Below are 18,325 nucleotides of genomic sequence, written 5' to 3' on the forward strand. Positions count from 1 at the left end.
GTTTGAGAGTCTAAGATGTGAGATGAAAAAGGAAGAAGAGTACCCGCAAGCGTGAGTTTAGTATACAAATTTAGGCGCACGTGTCATTTGTACATCCGGATATAAAGGTTGCTGTCTCTAATGGTAAAGCATTTACATATTAACACAAATGAAAAAGTTGCGATGTTCTGAGTGTTTATCGAGTGTTAATCCGTGCTTTCTATTTTTCGAATATGTTGGTTTTTTAACCAAAAAGGAATTTTGGTCCTCACGACGTTGCCTGCCTAAATTGCGTCAGTTTTAACTTTTCTATAAAGAAAAAAAGAAAAGAAAGTGAATTTTGTGCTCTCTGTCTCGCTGGTCACCATTGTAGACTCCTTCACAAGGCACAGGGTTAAAAAGAAAATCCAATTCCTAAAAGAATCCCCAATATCTCTGTGCGGTCCAAATTCCCATTCTCAATGCAAAATTAGAACCCTTGAGCCCTAGGGTTTCGATCTCAGATCCACCACCACAGGTACAACCTCCTCCGACAAACTCTTCTACTGTCAACTTCGTTCTTATCAGAATCATCTGCATGACTTGTGCATTGCTGTGATTCTCTTCTCCTTCGTCTGCGGATTCACAACGCTGTTTCTCCTCTTTTTATTTATTTTTTTTTTTTTTTTATCATCTGAAATTTATTTGTTGGCTCCGTTCTCTGTTCATTTCTGTGAAACCGATTCCCTGTAACTCATATGATTAAGAATTGGTTGGTTGAAAATCGATGCTATTTTGTATCTGCGTTTTAGAAAACAATCTGTGATTATAATATGAAGCTATGACTGACGAATTTTTTTTTTTTTTTGGTGCAGCGATGGAGGGGTTGAGGCAACTGGAGGCCTTGTGTGAGAGGTTGTACAATTCGCAGGACTCGGTTGAGCGAGCCCACGCTGAAAACACTCTCAAATGCTTTTCTGTGAACATTGAATACATTTCGCAATGCCAATACATTCTTGATAATGCCATGACGCCGTATGCTCTGATGCTAGCTAGCTCTAGTTTGTTGAAGCAAGTCACTGATCATAGCCTTGCCTTGCAGCTTCGTCTTGATATCCGTAATGTCCTTTACTTTTTTATCTGATTTCCGAGTTATTTATTGCTTGCGCCTTCGTATTATGATATTGAACGTGGTTACAATTGGTTGTAGGGAGCTACCTTGTAAACTATCTGGCCACTAGAGGACCTGAGTTGCAGCCGTTTGTTACTGCTTCCTTAATCCAACTCTTATGTCGACTCACCAAGTTTGGGTGGTTTGATGATGACAGATTCAAGGATGTGGTTAAGGAGTCCATGAACTTCTTGAACCAGGTGATATATTTGTCATTTCTTGAAGTACTCTTGCTATCTATGTTGGATTTCTTTTACAGTATCTTCTTCTAACTTCTGATCCTCGTTTGATATTCGTATGTTATGATTCTGTGGCAATGCTGTGCACAGTGGTGACATGAACAAGCGTGAAAATAACTTTAGACACTATGAGGCAGCAAATGGAAAACAAGAATTACATTACATCAACTACAATCTAAGCAAATTTTAAATATCAACTACAATCTAAACAAATTTTAAGTGGCAACTTTCTTCCCATTCACATGAGTATAGAAGAAGAGTGTATTACAAAACTCAGAAGTTTTAATCCCACTGAAGCCCCAAGATCCTTTTTTTTTTTTTGATCTTTTTTTTTCCATCCACAAAACCTTGAGGCTAACATTTGTAATGTCATTAAACTAGTATGCTGTTTGTTCATTTAGTAAATGTGAATTCAAACTTGTATTTGCTTTCCTTTTCATATTGAAATAGAAGTAAGAGTGAGAGTGTTTGGTGTTTTGTTGTCCCATCATGGAGCTATTTTCTTATTACCTTGTTTATATTATTGCCACCACATTAGAGTGCCCCCTCAACCTTATGAATGCATTACAGTTCCCATGTCATGTTTTCTTTTGTTGGTCCATATCCATCTTAGCATTATTCACATTTTCCATTTTCTTTGTAATGTTGTTCTCTGAGAACTGTATAGTATGTAAGTGACTACATTTTACAACTTATTACCAAGAGATTCAGGTGGTCTTGTCTGCCTATTTTTAGATTTTTGCTCAGGTTCGTAGAGTTTGAAAATAAAAGTGACCTACAGTATCAATAGATTTTAAGTGTCACATTCTTCATTTGCATTATAAAGTTGCTTTTTTAAAACTGTAACATGTGGCTCACTACATTCAGTGCTAGTATTTAAAGATTCAAGTGTTTGTGTTAACCTATCTTATATTTTTCTTTTCTCAGTACATTTGGAAATAACTGTGACTTACTGATGATCTGTTTACCAGGCAACTTCTGATCACTATGCCATTGGTTTGAAGATATTAAACCAACTTGTGTCTGAGATGAATCAGGTAAGTCTTCAACTTCTGCCCTAGACTGTCATCTGTCATCATTGATGTGAGAAATTATTTGTTAAGGAAAGTTCCCATTTTGTATTTCAATCTTGCTGCTACCTTAGTCATATAACAGATGTTATGAGCCTGTAGCTGTGATAATATATTTCCTCCTCTCGGGTTGACTTCCCACAACTTCTGTTCACTGACCTTGGCTGGCAGTTCTTTCTTTCCTGTTATTTTTTTTTATCAATGTTTTTGAGATGGAAAATTATCTACCCGTCAGTTGGAATTAAAAATGAACCCTAATTCCACAACGCTACAACATACCATAACTAGAATTCCAAATCCGATCAACAGGAACTAGAGTTAGGATTCACAGACAAATATATCTTTGAGGATTTACATGTGGGTGGCAGTTGATGACAGTGAAATTACTGTTTTCATTCTTTTCACCGATTCTATGTTGTTTGAAATTTCTTTATTTGGTACATGCTGAAAGGCTGTAGTTCCTATGCTACCTGCATACCATTGTGAAATCTCCACTAGCAATATGGGAACAGGCCTAGTGATGATGCCAACAGTTGGAGTTCTGTGCCATGGCATAGTAATTGATATTTTTGTTCCATTAGACTTTCTGAATCTGCTTACTTATGTATGGTCTATCTTGTTGGGACTTTTGGGATATAAGATGCTTTTAGAACTAATCTCATCATTTTTATTTCTTGATCAGAACTAATCTTTAACCTTCGTGTTAATGAACATTGATGGAGGGTAGTTTAAGCCCTCATAATTGGTCGTCTCTTTGAACATTTATAGGCATATTCTTTTTTGGGTTTAGTTTCACTGTTGATCTAGAATCATTAACTTATTTTTGCAAATAAGAATGCAAACTTTTGTTTTCTTTGTGCCAATCGCATTTTACATTAAAAAGTAATCACTTTCATAATAGATTTGTATTGGGTAATATTCTCATGTATGTCTATAAACTGGTACTTTCTCAGCCTAATCCAGGGTTGCCTTCAACACATCATCGAAGGGTTGCCTGCAACTTCAGGGATCAGTCTCTTTTCCAAATATTCCAGATCTCTTTAACATCATTGCGCCAACTGGAAAACAATGGTATTATTCAGGCATTCTTTCAGTACATTGTTTTCTTCTTACTTCCTACTTTCTGATTATTTAACTTCTTCGTTAACTGGTCTTCATTGTGGTGCACAGTTGAAAGTCGTTTGCGAGAGTTGGCTCTTTCTCTTTCTCTTAAATGTTTATCTTTTGATTTTGTTGGGACATCAATTGATGAAAGTTCAGAAGAATTTGGTACTGTTCAGGTATTCTCTGTGGCTTTAGATTCTTAATAGTTTAGAAGTCATGGAGACCCCTCTGTTGTCGGTCATGGAATACTTATGTTACTGATAATCTTACAGATCCCAACTTCTTGGAGGTCAGTTTTGGAGGATCCTTCAACACTTCAAGTCTTCTTTGATTACTATGCCATTACAAAGGCCCCTCTGTCAAAGGAGGTTAGTATATTTGTTTTTACAAGGAGATTGGCATTTCTGATCTTTCTGTTGTTTTGTCAAGTAATTGTTAATGATCTCTTGGAAATGTTGATGTATTGGATGATTGAGGGCACACTACTTTTTTTGCTAAAGCTGATGCAACATTTTATCAAGTAATTAAACCTACTTTTGGCATAGTTTTCTTATGAATGGCTTAAATTCACTTGAGTCATGAGGAAGCTTTCATTTTCATCAAGAAATTTCTACTTCTTATCAATGATCATGAATCACATATTTTGAAGATAGAAGGCCGCTAGACTGCTAGAACCTTAAGGTGTTTTGCCCTCTTTTCTCAGTATTCCTATCACCATGAATATTGGATCGAAGTGGATATTCTCGTGTTTTATCTAGCCTCTTTCTTCAGACTTAGTGAGGCCATTAACTGGATGCAGCTAAGTTCCATTGGTTTGGCTTTTTAGCGCTTGATGTTTTTTGATGTTCTTCCTCACCGTAACCCAAGTTCATTGTAGTCTCATCACCCTAATGATACACGGTGTTTGAATTTTTCTGACCAGTGCCTTATCCTCTTTAGTGGATTTATGAGATGCTGGCAGAGGCAGTTGAAGCCCTTAAGCCAATATTTGTTTTTTACTGGGGATTCCGTTCCATGTATGAACTAGTTGACCTGGTTGGTTAAGGTACTTTATTTCTTCAAAGAATTCTTTCTCCCAGGTAGAAAAAGAGATGCAAAGGAATTAGCCCTACTTTCACATTGCTGCTGGTTCCTTCTTGCATACCAAGATACATTTAGGAAAGGAAGATAAAATAAGTTTCTGTATAATTTTTTTTTTTAACAGATTAAGGTCTAAAGATATTTATAGTTCTATAACGCACATGGAAGTTAGTCATGTACAAAATGTGTATACAGCATGGGTCGCTGAGCTGTGAAAAGGCTATATAATCCACAAATGAGGACATATATAAATTTGAAATGGGTTAATTTCCAGCAATTTTTGGGCAAGGTATCCGGCCTTGGATCAGTTATGGGACGAGGCTCTTTTTGGGCATCTCTTTGGGTGTCATATAGTTCACAACGGCACATATCTGTGGGTGTCGTATGATCCATGATGAGAAAAGGCTCTTATTTTTATTGCTTTTGGTTCTTTCCATCCAGATAACCCAAAACACTGCCATGATGGCTCATCTCCCGAGAACCAATCCCTTCTGACCTCCAAAACAACTGAACCTTTCGCCCAACAGTGTCACATAATTGCCTGGTGTAAGCCAGTTCACTTTACAATCTCTAAAGATCCCCTCTTCAGAGCTAAAGTCTGCAGAGGGCTAAAGCAATTGAACAATGCAATAACAAATAGTTCAAACATATCATATTCCTTACTGTTGAAGTAAAATGTTTCTTCTCCCTCATATAAAATGAGTAGTTTATTGTTCACATGTTTTCTATTGTAAATCTCTTTTATTTGGAATTTCACAAGTTTTAATTTTTTTTATTTACTTTTTCTAGGCACTGGAGTGCTTGGTGCGATTGGCTTCTGTTAGACGATCTTTGTTTACAAACGATGCTGCTCGTTCAAAGTTTTTGGCCCATTTGATGACAGGAACCAAAGAAATCCTACAAACAGGGCAAGGTACTGTTGGCTATCCCCTTTTGTCTTTTTTTATTTTTTTGTTATTTTTGTTCTGTGTTATCGATCTATCTTTTACTCTAGCGTTGCTGAATAGAAACAATATGTTCTGTGCCCAAGAATGTGTGGGTGGATGCGTTTTTGTGTATTGTTTGGGCAGTTATTACTTTTCTTCAGTAGCATGAAAAAATATGGACAGATTTGTATCTATTCCAGTGTTTCCGAGTAGAAAATAATACCTTCTTTGTGCATGAATGTGTGGGTGGAAGAATTTGTGTTTATTTGGTGGCAATTGCCTTTTCTCTATGTAAGAACAAAAATGTGGACAGGTTTCTGTACGCTAAGTTAGAGATCCTGTCATTTATTGATTGGCTCTAGGCTAATTCTCGTTCTGTATCTACACACGTTCTACTTCACAAGGCTATGTTCTGATTTTCATTTAACCTATTTAATTTTTCTTTTACTGTAGACAACTGGCCATATATTTGATGGGCCAAATTAATATTTGTATTGTTTGTTGTTCTGTTGGATCTTGTGTATGATAAATTTTTTGGACTGGATATCCAGGTCTTGCTGATCATGATAATTACCATGAGTATTGCCGTCTTCTTGGACGTTTCCGAGTTAATTATCAGGTAATTCTTACTTTTGGTGTCTTTGTCAAGAATTTTGATTTGTTTCTGAAAAGACAGTAACTTTTATACACAACACAAAGAATAAGACTGACTGTGGACAAGTGATTTACATTTTAAGAAATATCACCGGAAAAAACAACAGAAGAACTAATAAGTAACTGGTTGGTTGCATATAGCCTGTTAAAGAAAAGTTGCTACTCTTCTTTGGAATTCTCTCCTGCCATAATTTCTTTGGGTTTGGGAAAGGGATGAAAGATAAAGTTCTTTGCGGCTGTAGAGTTCTTGCTGTCATCTCGTGCTCTTGATAGAAAGAAATAGAAGGGATCTTTGAAGATTACCTAGGTGTGGGTGTGGAGGAGCTTTGGGAGAGAGTAGGATACTGGGAAGCTGTCTGGGCTTCTGTTTCAACGGTTTTCATAGATTACAGCCACTATTTCATTCTTTAGATAGGAAGGCTGATTTAATTTAGGGTCGTTGACCTCGTAGGGAGTCCTAGTCCTGTTGCTGTTGGTTGTGAGGGTCTCTGTTTTGTAGTTGTGCCCTTTGTGGACTTCTTGTCTACTCTCTTTTTGTATGTTTCTTGTTTGTTTAATAAACTTCATTTCTATTAATAAAAAAATTCTTGGAGATCTTTTTGTGTATCCCTTCTTCATTTCTATAAACTTCTATTTTCTTTGACATAAACCTTACATTTCCTTTTGGTTTTCTATTTGATAAATGATGTTATCACTTATCTGTGATTGATGATTTTTGTTACTTTTTTTTTATTGTTCTAGTAATATTTATATCTTGAAAAGGTAAAATTTAAGTTTTTAGATTTCTTTTCTTGGTTTAATTGGGGAATATCTGATTTTGTTATGATGTCAGACTGCTAGATAGCTTGGATTTTAACTTATGGCTTTTGGTGCCTATAATTTAATCATATTGTATATCTTGCTTTGCATGGATCAACTTTACTGCTCATGTTTGTTCATTTTTTAAACTCTTGTGCAGTTGTCAGAGCTTGTGAATGTGGAAGGTTATAGTGACTGGATTCGATTAGTAGCAGAGTTCACGCTAAAGTCTTTGCAGTCCTGGAAGGTTGACTGGCTTTCAGAACCCTCTCTTAGCTATTGCCATAATAATGTTGCATATCAGGCTGTTAAATGTAAACACATCCATGATAAAATCAATGTCTTTTCCCCCCCATGCATATGGGGTCACACTCTGAATTTCCCTAGGTTTATATTGTATACTCTTTACACTAAATCTGATTTTAGAGATCTATTCCTTTTACTTCATCTCATGTGTGTCTTGCTTAGCCTCTCAGTCTTTAACCGTCGATTTACATCAGTATCATGGTTAGGTGCATCTAGTAAAATGTCCTCTTTCTCTTATACCCCCGAAGTCCCAATGTTTCTTTTTATCCAGATTTTTATTTTTTTTTTGTATTCACTTTTAGCATTGGTCTTAGCACTCTCATCTATGCTACATGGTTGCATGTAAACTTTTTGTTACTGACTAGAAGCTGGAATTAATATTCTGGGTTTCAACTTGATTTACGCGCAAGCTTGTTTTCCTATCAGTGGGCCAGCAGCAGTGTGTACTATCTTTTAGGACTGTGGTCTAGATTGGTGACATCTGTACCATACTTGAAAGGCGAGGCACCCAGCTTGCTTGAAGAATTTGTGCCTAAGATTGCCGAAAGTTTCATCACATCGAGATTTAACTCTGTGCAGGTATATCATCAAATGTTTCTCTTCCCAATACTGCAGTTTATTGCTGAGCTAACCGGATTTTCTCTATTCACTAAATTACTGTTTTACAGGATGGATCTTCAGATGATCTTTCTGAAAACCCACTAGACAATGTTGAACTTCTTCAGGATCAGTTAGATTGCTTCCCTTACCTCTGCAGATTCCAGGTTCTTCCTCTACACATGATATTTTATTGTTTCATTTCAAGTATGATGAAAGTATGATTTGGTTATTCCTCCAAGTGATAACTATTGTTTGGAGCATTGCAGTATAATTCATATACTGATTCCTGACTTACGTATGTGGAACTGATTTGCATTTGTTGTATGACCTTCTCTCTTTGAATTGCAGTATGAAGGCAGTAGTTTATATATAATAAACACAGTGGAACCCATTTTACAAATATACACGGTATGGTCGTACGTAATGAAGATACTTTTTTGGAATTTAAAAGTGAAGAGTTTGTGGCTTCATGTTCTGTTCGTTCCTTCTGACTTAAAATAGGAAAGAGCTCGGATGCCACCCAGTGAAATCAGTGACCTTTCTGTCATTGAAGCCAAACTTGCTTGGATTGTTCATATCGTTGCTGCTATACTTAAGATAAAACAATGTACTGGTTGTAGGTAAAGAAACACATCTACTTCATTTTGTTCTCGTTCTTTTTTTTTTCAACCCACATTCATTGCCCTATGGAATTGATACTGTGGCAGGTTCTTATTGTTTTAAATTTCTGCCATGCAGTGTTGAGTCCCAAGAACTATTTGATGCGGAACTTTCAGCTCGCATCTTGCAATTGATTAATGTTACCGACAGTGGGGTACACAGCCAGGTACAGCTGCAGGAAAGACTTTTGCTTTGAGTTCTGTTAATACATAATGAAATTATAACTTGATGATGTCAGATTACTCTGTCCTTTGTCTTCCTATTTTTGTGAGAGGAAACAGAACTTTTATTACAAAAGCACAGTACAATAGAGGATAAGAAGTCCTCAAAGAAAAACTGAAACTCAAAACAAAGAGAAACACCACATATAAGGCTGAAAGTGGCTTAATCAAGTCAATGCACCTTTCAAATTAGCACCAAGTCAGAAACGATAATTTCCAAACTCTAAGGTGACTGATGCCCATATTCGAGACTGGAAACAAACTCTATCTAGAGTTCTTCCACAGAGAAACTGGGAAATTCTTAAAAAATCCTCGTATTTACTTCTGTCAAATGACCCAAAAAAAGCCACATTCTGCAGTTCCACAAGGTTTTAGTCTTCGAACCCTTCTTACCTCTTTGGAACAACCCAACTTACACCAGCCTATCCTTTGTTTCCTACTTTGCTTTTGGTGTAGGAATGAAAGTTGGGTGATGCAGGACTATAACGGGAAAATCTGTAGAAGAAAGATCTTCTCTGAAGAATCTAAGGTTTTAGGGGTGTGAGTTCTGGGATTACAGGAACAGTAGGATATAGTGAATCCCTTTTTTTTTTTTTTTTTTCTTGGAGAAAAATTAAGAAGACTGGGAAAGAACTACATCACACCAGTAGGGTTCCAGGAATCACACCTAGAGGCCTTAGCATCACCTAGAGTGTATCTCACCACTGGAGAGCAGCTATCAATTTTATTCATACATAGTTGATATAATGTATAACCCTAACCCAGTGACAAAAGTAAAATACCCTTGGTATGACCCTGACCCTATATATAATGTTAAAAACAAAGAAACTCTAGCCACTACTAGTGTAGTTCAGCTTGCTCAAAGCCCAATTTTGCATGATCTCAAGTAGGCTAAACATTATCTAGCAAAGCTAAAGGCCTTGGATGAACCTTAGCAGTCTGTCACTTAAGTTCTTCATCATGGAGTCCTTCAAGCTCTGCTGCGTTGGGCTTAAAGCACCTTAGCTGATACTCAACCATAAAACTTGTTTGTCTGATTTTTATCAACTTCAAAGAATGTCTAGTTATAGTTTAATTTCCTAGAAATGAAAGCATCATCAAAATCATTAATATGTCAGTCAGTAGTTTGGTCCTATGGTATGGAAACAGAAGATGGTGCAATTTCTTCCTTCTGACTCAAGAGAATATAGGAAAGTTTGCAAAATGTTGACGAGATATCAAACATTGGATGAAATGTGCTGTCGATTAATAGTTTGGTATTTTAAATTTATGAAATGGAAAATGAAGTTGGTGCAATTTCTTTCCCGTGTGGACCGAATATCAGAAAGATGGTGAGGAAATGAGGAAATGTCAATTATGGATGTGTATAGAAAAATAGTGGAATACCATAATTTCAAAGACAACTAACTTAAACTTTCAGCTAAGTTTCCAGAAATTTCGATGAAATTTAATTTGATGAAGTGCATCTACACCCTAAATTAGGTTACCCACCAGTATAGGAACTAAACAAAGATGCTACTAGTAGCAACAGATGCTGATGAGAACCAGAGGAGGAAGATCAAAAGACCTTGCTCAAAACAATAAAGAAAAATGAAGAGATCTTGCTGAAGAAAGTAAATAGAAATTGAAGAGTCTGGCAAAAGAAGAGGCTGAGGAGTTTATTCTCTTGAAATTTTCTCTTGCCAGTAAGGATTTGACGTTGCATGGTATATCGTTAGCTTAGTGGTGAATTACTAGTCCACTTACGAAGAGAAAATTGCAAAACTTGACACTGATATTTTCTTTGTTATCTAAATACAAGAGCCAGTACAACCATTGGACAAGTTTTAGCTGGCTTCGAGTGGAGCACTTTTGGATTTTGTTATCTCTGTGTCACTACATGCCATTTTTGGGTCAGTTTACATTTATTGAAATTCCATCTTGGCATTTGGCAGAGATATGGTGAAATAAGCAAGCAAAGGCTTGACCGTGCAATTCTTACCTTTTTCCAACATTTTCGGAAGTCTTATGTTGGTGATCAGGCCATGCATTCTTCAAAGGTAAGTAACTCTCTTTGTATTTTTCTAAAGTTATGTTAACATTTAGCTTGATGCTTCTCTTATATGTTGCAGCAGTTATATGCGCGCCTTTCTGAACTTCTTGGACTTCATGATCATCTTTTAATGTTGAATGTGATTGTTGGAAAGATTGCTACAAACCTGAAATGTTACACTGAGGTTAAATCTCTGTCCTGAATTGTTTATAAGAAATATAAGGATTATGGTTATCATAGTAATTCATATCTCTGTATCAGAGTGAGGAGGTCATTGGTCACACCTTGAGTTTGTTCTTGGAGCTGGCATCTGGGTTAGTTTCATTAGTTCTGCATTTGGTTTAGAGGACTGGAGCTAGTTGTTGCTTTAGGAACTCAATTGCCTGTATTTTGGTTAATGTGTTTTTTTTTTTTCCTTGGTTTTTTCCCGGTTGCAGATACATGACTGGCAAGCTGCTTTTGAAGTTGGATACTGTTAAATTTATAGTGTCCAATCATACTGTAAATCTCAGTCTGCAATATCTTTCCTTTGCTTTTTTACATTTTTACTTTTGATTTGACCGTCTTTTAAAGGATCTTGTATATCTCGCCTGAATTTTCTTTTCTTTCCTTTCTCTTTTTCAGAGGGAGCACTTCCCCTTTTTAGAAGAATATAGATGTTCTCGTAGTAGAACAACTTTTTATTTTACAATTGGTTGGTTAATATTCATGGAAGACAGCCCTGTGAAGTTTAAATCTTCAATGGATCCACTTTTGCAAGTATGCTTCTCTCTCTCTCTCTCTCTCTTTCTCATGTATCTGCATTTTCAGAATTATGCTCAGTTTCATAATAGGGGGAAGTTTGCAAGCTGAATTACAGATATCGGAATAAGATTTTGGTGTTCTTCTGTCTATTGTATTAGGGAATTTATGGTAACATCCATGTTTATGTATTTCTTGATTGGGAACATGAAGAATTTAGCAACTTTTATAGTCATAAGACAATTATAAGCAAACAAATCAAGTAGCCACAAAAGTAGTTGCAAAACTACAACCTCTATGCATAAAGACCCCACAGAGGTGAATGTGTTCGACAAACTATGGAATTCTGCTATTGGTCTTGGTTTATTTATCATAGTTGTTTGCATTCTTTGAAGAAAGGTTATTGTTATTTGGGGATAGTTAATAGTCAATATGGTCGATGAACTTTTATTTTAGTTACTCATACTCTATATAAAGGTATTTTATAAGAAACTCATGCTGTATATGTAACATATGCTCGATATGGAATTTAGGTTTTTATCAATCTCGAATCAACTCCTGATGCAATGTTTCGCACTGATAATGTAAAGTATGCATTAATCGGGCTGATGAGGGATCTTCGGGGAATTGCCATGGCCACAAATAGGTAAATAAATGTTGCATTTTCCGAACCAAAGTTCTAAGGCCTGACAAATTTTTCTCTTACATTCTTCTGTTTCAACATCTTCAGTCGCAGAACGTTTGGGCTTCTGTTTGATTGGCTGTATCCTGCACACATGCCACTTCTTTTGAAAGGCATCTTGCATTGGTCTGACACACCAGAGGTAGAGGATAACCTTCTTTGTTTATTCAGAATTCAGCAGAGTTTCTATGTTAACGAAACATTATGTGGACATTTTTTTTTTCAAAAGAAAAGGAAAAAGAGAAATAGAATTTTGTCAAGCGACTTTAGTTTTTGTTCAAAAATTTGGTTGCATTACATATATACATCTTATAACTTGTTCTTTAGGCAGAATTATATAGTAATACAATTCTTTTGATTCTCTTGAAACAGGGAGCGACGCTTCTCCCCCTCCTCTTTCAACTCTATCTTTTGATTTCATATCTTCCTATTCTATCATCATTTTATCTCTGTACATATATGGCCTGCTAAGTTTGTTACCATTTTTTATTTTCTTCTAAAGTTGTGGTGTGCCATTTTCTTAAGTTCTCGCTACTTGATACTGCAGGTTACTACCCCTTTGTTGAAATTCATGGCTGAGTTTGTACTGAACAAAGCCCAACGATTGACTTTTGACTCATCTTCTCCTAATGGCATACTTCTTTTCCGAGAAGTCAGTAAACTGATTGTTGCTTATGGGTCAAGGATTCTGTCTCTTCCAAACGTTGCTGATATATATGCCTTCAAATACAAGGGAATATGGATTTCTTTAACTATTCTCACGAGAGGTGAAACATGTTCTTCTAGTTTCTTGTAACACTAATGTGGCTCTATTCACTTTGCTTGTTTTGTTTGTTTGTTTGTTTTTTTTTTTCTTTCTTACTTTCCCAATAAAAAGATATTGTTATGTGACCCTAAGATGAAATAACTATTGCTATGTTTATATTGCATGTTTTATGTTTACAGTCTTGAAGCTTCCACCCTATGGGTTATTTTGTTTGGTTGCTTTCTTTTTCTTGGATATGCCTTTTCATCTGCTGTGTTCTTAATGGTGTAATTCTGGTTGGAGATAGTTAGATGTCTGGGTCCAGGGCAGGCAGTAAATTAAGGAAAGACTGACAAGGGTCTGAAGTTGTGATGGAGATGGGTATGTTCTGAAATTAGGTTATAGTGGTTTTCCTAGGTCAGAGTAGTTGGCTAGAACAGTGGTGAAATTAATGCTTGTTTTTTTTTTTTTCCTCTTCTTTTCTATAATTGTTTGTTTGAGACTCTAAAAGACAATATGGTTTGGTCTTCTCTTTTAATGTCGCGGGACATTCAGTTTAATATATTTTTTTGTAGTTTCTGTGTCCTTGCTTTCTGATTGAATATTCACAAATAAATATTATTTCTTAAAATATGTTAGCTAATTTAGTATCTTGCTGCCAAACAATACAGCTCTTGCTGGAAACTATGTCAACTTTGGGGTGTTTGAGCTATATGGAGATAGAGCACTTTCTGATGCACTTGATATTGCACTAAAGTTGGCATTATCAATTCCTTTGGCTGATATATTGGCATTCCGTAAGGTATGTGAACCTTTGTTTCCATGTCGTCTTTGCTAATCTGTTTATATTACTGGTTCTCTCTCTCTCTCTCTCTCTCTCTCTCTCTCTCTCTCTCTCTTTTGGGTAGAGTCATCTGATTTCCATTGACTGCTTGTTTGTTTGGGATCTAAATAATTCCATTTTCCAGTGTGATTTTATTTATTTATTTATTTTGGGTTATGTGGAATATGAGCCAGTCAGTAATGTGAAACTATGGAAATGGAGTGGCTTAGAATTTATAAAAGAAGAATTTAATATTTTCTGAAAGGATATTTATCTAATAGATTTTGTGTTTCAGCCATTCTGACACCGACACATGAAGCCTCTAGGGTACATCCTTTGACCATATTGTTGAATTTTTGTGACTCCTTAATTCTCTGGAAGTTGGGTTAAAACGCTTTTTCTACAAAGCTTTAGTAAAATTTGGTGGCTGTTTGACATATAATAATAACATTAATCCACATTGTTGACATATGTTTAAGATATGATGCATCTGCATTAAAAAAGCAGCCATGCAGTTATTCTCTTGCTGGAAGTTCTGTGAAGTCTGAACATCAGTAAGACTTTATCTGGCTTGATCCAACTGCATTTGTTATCTATAGTCTTATCTTTATACAACTTAAAATCGAGGAATCCCACATTAGTTCTCATGATCAGTCCAGCAGTTGAAAAGTATAAATGTTTTAGATGAAAAGGTTTGCAAGAAAATTAGAAACAAGTGCTTAACAATTCTGACTACCTGGATTCAAAAATTGCAAGCAGATTCTGTAGATTTCGAGAAGAATTTCTGTACAAAGATTCTATCTGGCTTCTTTGATACTTATATAGCCTTAGCTATCTCTTCTAGTCAAGTGAAGAAATTTTCAAATAAAAGACTCAGTATGAAAATCTTTAATTAGGCCATGGTAATATATCCTAGTCTTGAAGTGAGACAGATTGTTAATTTGCTTTCGTCATTTCTGTTTGACCTTTGAGAAGTAGCATATGCAATATATCAAGTTTGAAATTGATGTTTTATCCTACGCTTTAGCAGTTCATGCTGGATTCTATGATATCAAAGCCTTTTGATGCTATAAAAGTTTGCGTTTGCATGAGCGCATTAATTGCTGACATATCAAGCTCTCTTTTATCTTGTGTTGAATTTTTCATATGGTGTAAAATTTGAAGGGGGAACTTTATTTTCATAATTTGATTTCTCACTTTGTGCAGCTGACAAGAGCCTACTTTGCGTTTTTAGAGGTCTTATTCAACAGCCACATAGTTTACATACTGAATCTGGATACCAGTACTTTTATGCATATTGTTGGATCTCTTGAATCTGGCCTCAAAGGTCTAGATACAAGTATCTCATCACAGGTATGTGTTTTGAAACTATGCCTACTTCATGTCTATTTGAGAAGCACCTTTCTAGTTTCACCCACATCTCTCAACTTTTAGGCTCTAATTGTGTCTTTCAAAGTAATTTGGGTGGCGAACATTGTCTGAAAAAATTCAGTGGCAACAGCCCAAATGGCACGGCTGTTCAGTGAGAAGTGCTGACTCCCATCCAGCCAACATTTATAGTAGCAAAATTTACCTCCATTTATGAGATGGATAGTGGGATTTAAGAACGATAAGTTTCATGTAGAACAGGTGTAAAAAATAATTGAAAAATACGTGATTTCTGCTGAGTATCTTTCTTTTGGTGACGATGTTCTACCAAAGAAATTAATCTCTAAAATCCAAATTGAGTCTGGACTTTAAATTTTTGAAGCATATTAGTTGATCCCATGATCAATGCCAACTATTCTTGTTTCATCTACTGCATAGCTCCATTGTTTTCTATTACTGAAGCCCATAGACTACTTTTTGCTCCAGTGTGCGTCTGCTGTAGATAATTTGGCTGCCTTTTATTTTAACAACATTACCATGGGCGAGGCACCTACATTACCTACTGCAGTAAATCTTGCTCGCCACATTGCAGACTGCCCCAATTTGTTTCCAGAAGTAAGTCAGGATGCTGTGCTGTAGTTTAGTTTTCTTTTGATTTTGTTTTATTAATGGTGTGCATTTTTTTTCTGGTTGGCTTGTTATTCTCGATCAATAATATCAGGAACTATGTCAGTTCTTCATTTGATTGTAATAATGTGCACTATGGTCATCTGCATTATGTTTGTTGATGTTATTCACCAAGACTCAACGAAGTTCCTAATTTTTTTTATACTTTAAAATATATTATTTATTATTATTTTTTAATTATGTCTCTCATCTGTTTAAAACCATTTCTATTCCATTGTTTCCTGTTTGTTGCTGTTGTTTGAATTTGGTTGCTGTTCTTAATTTTTTATTTTACACTGTCAAAGTGCCGGTCCGCTTTCTTTACACTTCCATACTTTTTGTTAATAGGACATGCTCTGTTGCTATTAAAGAAATATCAATATTATAGTTCTTTTTAAAAAAGTATGATTAGCAGTTGATAATAGCTATTATTATTTGTTCTCTATCCTTATATGAGTTATATCACCCGCAAACTCGATGCATACAAGGTGAATTTAATATGCCTACTGTTTCTTTATGTTGGCAAATTTTGATTACACTTGATTGTTTCTATCCATAATTATTGACTTTTGAAAGTATAAATATCAATAATCTGAGTTATTTCTTATGCACAGATACTGAAGACTCTGTTTGAGATTGTTTTATTCGAGGACTGTGGCAACCAGTGGAGTCTTAGCAGACCAATGCTGAGCTTAATTCTTATTAGTGAGCAGGTGATACTTCTCTTTTAGTATGTATGGTTTTCAGCATCATAATTTTCCTTGTTGAAGACCATACGCATCTACACAGAAACATCAATGCAAATCCTCTCTCAAATGCTTCTTCAAAATCAGTTCTTCATTCTATCTTCAGTGATACACTAATGAGTTTCCTATTTGGTATGTACATGACACTGCAGCAGTTTTTTCTTTTTTACTGCAAGTTTAGAAAATATCTTGCTAGTAATATGTTATTTTTCAAAGAAAGGTTATAGATCCCTACTGGCAATTATAGGAAATTTCCTTTTCATTCTCTGTTAAATATTACCGTGGTAACAATGAATCTCTCTCTGATATGCTTCAGGTTTATATTGATATTGTAGATGTGCTTTGTTTGTTGTCTTCAACATTGTTTTAACCTTTCTCTATTCTTGTGGCCTCCATGGCCTGTGCATGAATGCTGTTCCTTTGTGTTTCAGTAAGAAGTCATATATGCGTCCTTTGAATACATTGCTTTTGATGTCTGTTAAGCTCATTGAGAGGTGCCAATTTTAGTAATTAGGGAGAGAAGCCTGCTGGTATTTTCTTTGTGACTTTTTATTTTGCTGAAAGATGGCCTCCTACTTGCAGATATTCTCTGATTTGAAAGTTCGGATCATGGCTTCACAGGTTAGTACCTACTCTTCTGGCTGTGTTATCTGAGGGAAATATGATCTGTATTAAGGCCTCTATCTTATCATTTTATACTCCGGAATGTTATGAGCTTTCCCAGGAAAGGTTCATTAATTGTTGCATATCTTTCTAGTGAAATTAATTGTCTGTCTGCATTGACCTGCAGCCAGTGGATCATCACCAGCGGCTTTCCCTGTGTTTTGACAAGCTAATGGCAGATGTTACTAGGAGCTTGGATTCAAAGAACAGGGACAAGTTCACTCAAAACCTCACTGTATTCAGAAATGATTTTCGTGTGAAATAACTCAAGCATTCCAGAATATTATCCGTACCTGCAGAAGATGTTAGAGGAATATACTGTTGCATACTTCTCTAGTTGTAAACATGGATTCTCTGGTATTGGGAGCAGGCTTCTCTAGTTTAAACATGGGATTCTCTGGTAAGAGAGAAAGGGAAGCTAACTTTCTGAAGTTCATGGGTTTATGGAACTTGAAGGTGTGAATTTTTGTGGTGGTTGTATACTCTTAACAGTAGCTGAAGGGGGAAGATACTAAGATTTGCCGTGCTGGTGGTTTGTAGATGATAGTGGTGGGTTTGACATGTAGTCGGAAATGGCCAGTTCTAGTATTAGTCAATCATTCTTTTAGACCAAAGGTGTACATCTCCTCAAGTTTGTGTTTAGGAATGGGAAGTTGTAAGTTGATCTCCTGTACATTAACCTCTACATATTCTTTGTATTTGTTGATAATAGGAAGTAAAGGAAAGGGTTTGTTCTTGGTTCCTTGGATTTTGTTTCTTGGCTCTTTACCTTTAGTTTCATGTGAAATTCCTACATTGTAGTGGATTTTTTTTTTTATTCCCTGTCGAAGAAGTGGATAGGTATTTTTAATCTTTCTACCTATTTGACACCCCATGTGAATATCGTGTTATCTATTTTTTTTGGCTGAATGACACAGGATAGTCCTCGGTGCTGGTCAGCAAATTTATCAATATTATTTGCATTAATTTATTCTGAAGATGTATCTACAATTATACATGTTTTATTCCCCTTGTTCCAAACTGGACCGAGGGTATGTGATCTATGACTGGAAGTAATGGTCACCACAATTTG

General features: G+C 35.8%; 1 protein-coding gene across 2 annotated transcripts; it reads left to right on the top strand.

Moving 5' to 3' along the window:
• Window positions 1–287: 287 nt before the first annotated feature.
• Window positions 288–17,995, top strand: LOC112192281 (exportin-7). Of its 2 annotated transcripts, none has more exons than XM_024331938.2 (29): window positions 288–496; window positions 834–1,076; window positions 1,169–1,329; window positions 2,340–2,405; window positions 3,392–3,509; window positions 3,609–3,718; window positions 3,815–3,910; window positions 5,412–5,535; window positions 6,100–6,167; window positions 7,161–7,247; window positions 7,733–7,885; window positions 7,975–8,070; window positions 8,255–8,314; window positions 8,408–8,526; window positions 8,645–8,732; window positions 10,722–10,826; window positions 10,899–11,003; window positions 11,081–11,133; window positions 11,257–11,320; window positions 11,444–11,578; window positions 12,094–12,206; window positions 12,291–12,384; window positions 12,790–13,009; window positions 13,659–13,789; window positions 15,017–15,163; window positions 15,665–15,793; window positions 16,459–16,557; window positions 17,173–17,211; window positions 17,381–17,995. In XM_024331938.2, exons 2-29 carry the CDS (start codon window positions 836–838, stop codon window positions 17,516–17,518), a joined length of 3,159 nt encoding a protein of 1,052 aa, XP_024187706.1. In that variant the 5' UTR covers window positions 288–496; window positions 834–835; the 3' UTR covers window positions 17,519–17,995. The 2 variants fall into 2 exon arrangements, with proteins under 2 accessions (XP_024187706.1, XP_024187714.1); XM_024331946.2 differs by having other exon boundaries at window positions 10,902–11,003; window positions 17,381–17,518.
• The last annotated feature ends 330 nt before the right edge of the window (window positions 17,996–18,325 follow it).

This window comes from Rosa chinensis, chromosome 1 (genome assembly GCF_002994745.2).
Source record: "Rosa chinensis cultivar Old Blush chromosome 1, RchiOBHm-V2, whole genome shotgun sequence".
NCBI classification, from domain to species: Eukaryota; Viridiplantae; Streptophyta; class Magnoliopsida; order Rosales; family Rosaceae; genus Rosa; species Rosa chinensis.

Coding starts and splice junctions, on each gene's coding strand:
- LOC112192281 (XM_024331938.2), top strand. CDS start 836: ATGGAGGGGTTGAGGCAACTGGAGGCCTTGTGTGAGAGGTTGTACAAT. Junction 2,406..3,391: donor TTGTGTCTGAGATGAATCAG/GTAAGTCTTCAA, acceptor GTACTTTCTCAG/CCTAATCCAGGGTTGCCTTC. Junction 13,790..15,016: donor ATATATTGGCATTCCGTAAG/GTATGTGAACCT, acceptor CACTTTGTGCAG/CTGACAAGAGCCTACTTTGC.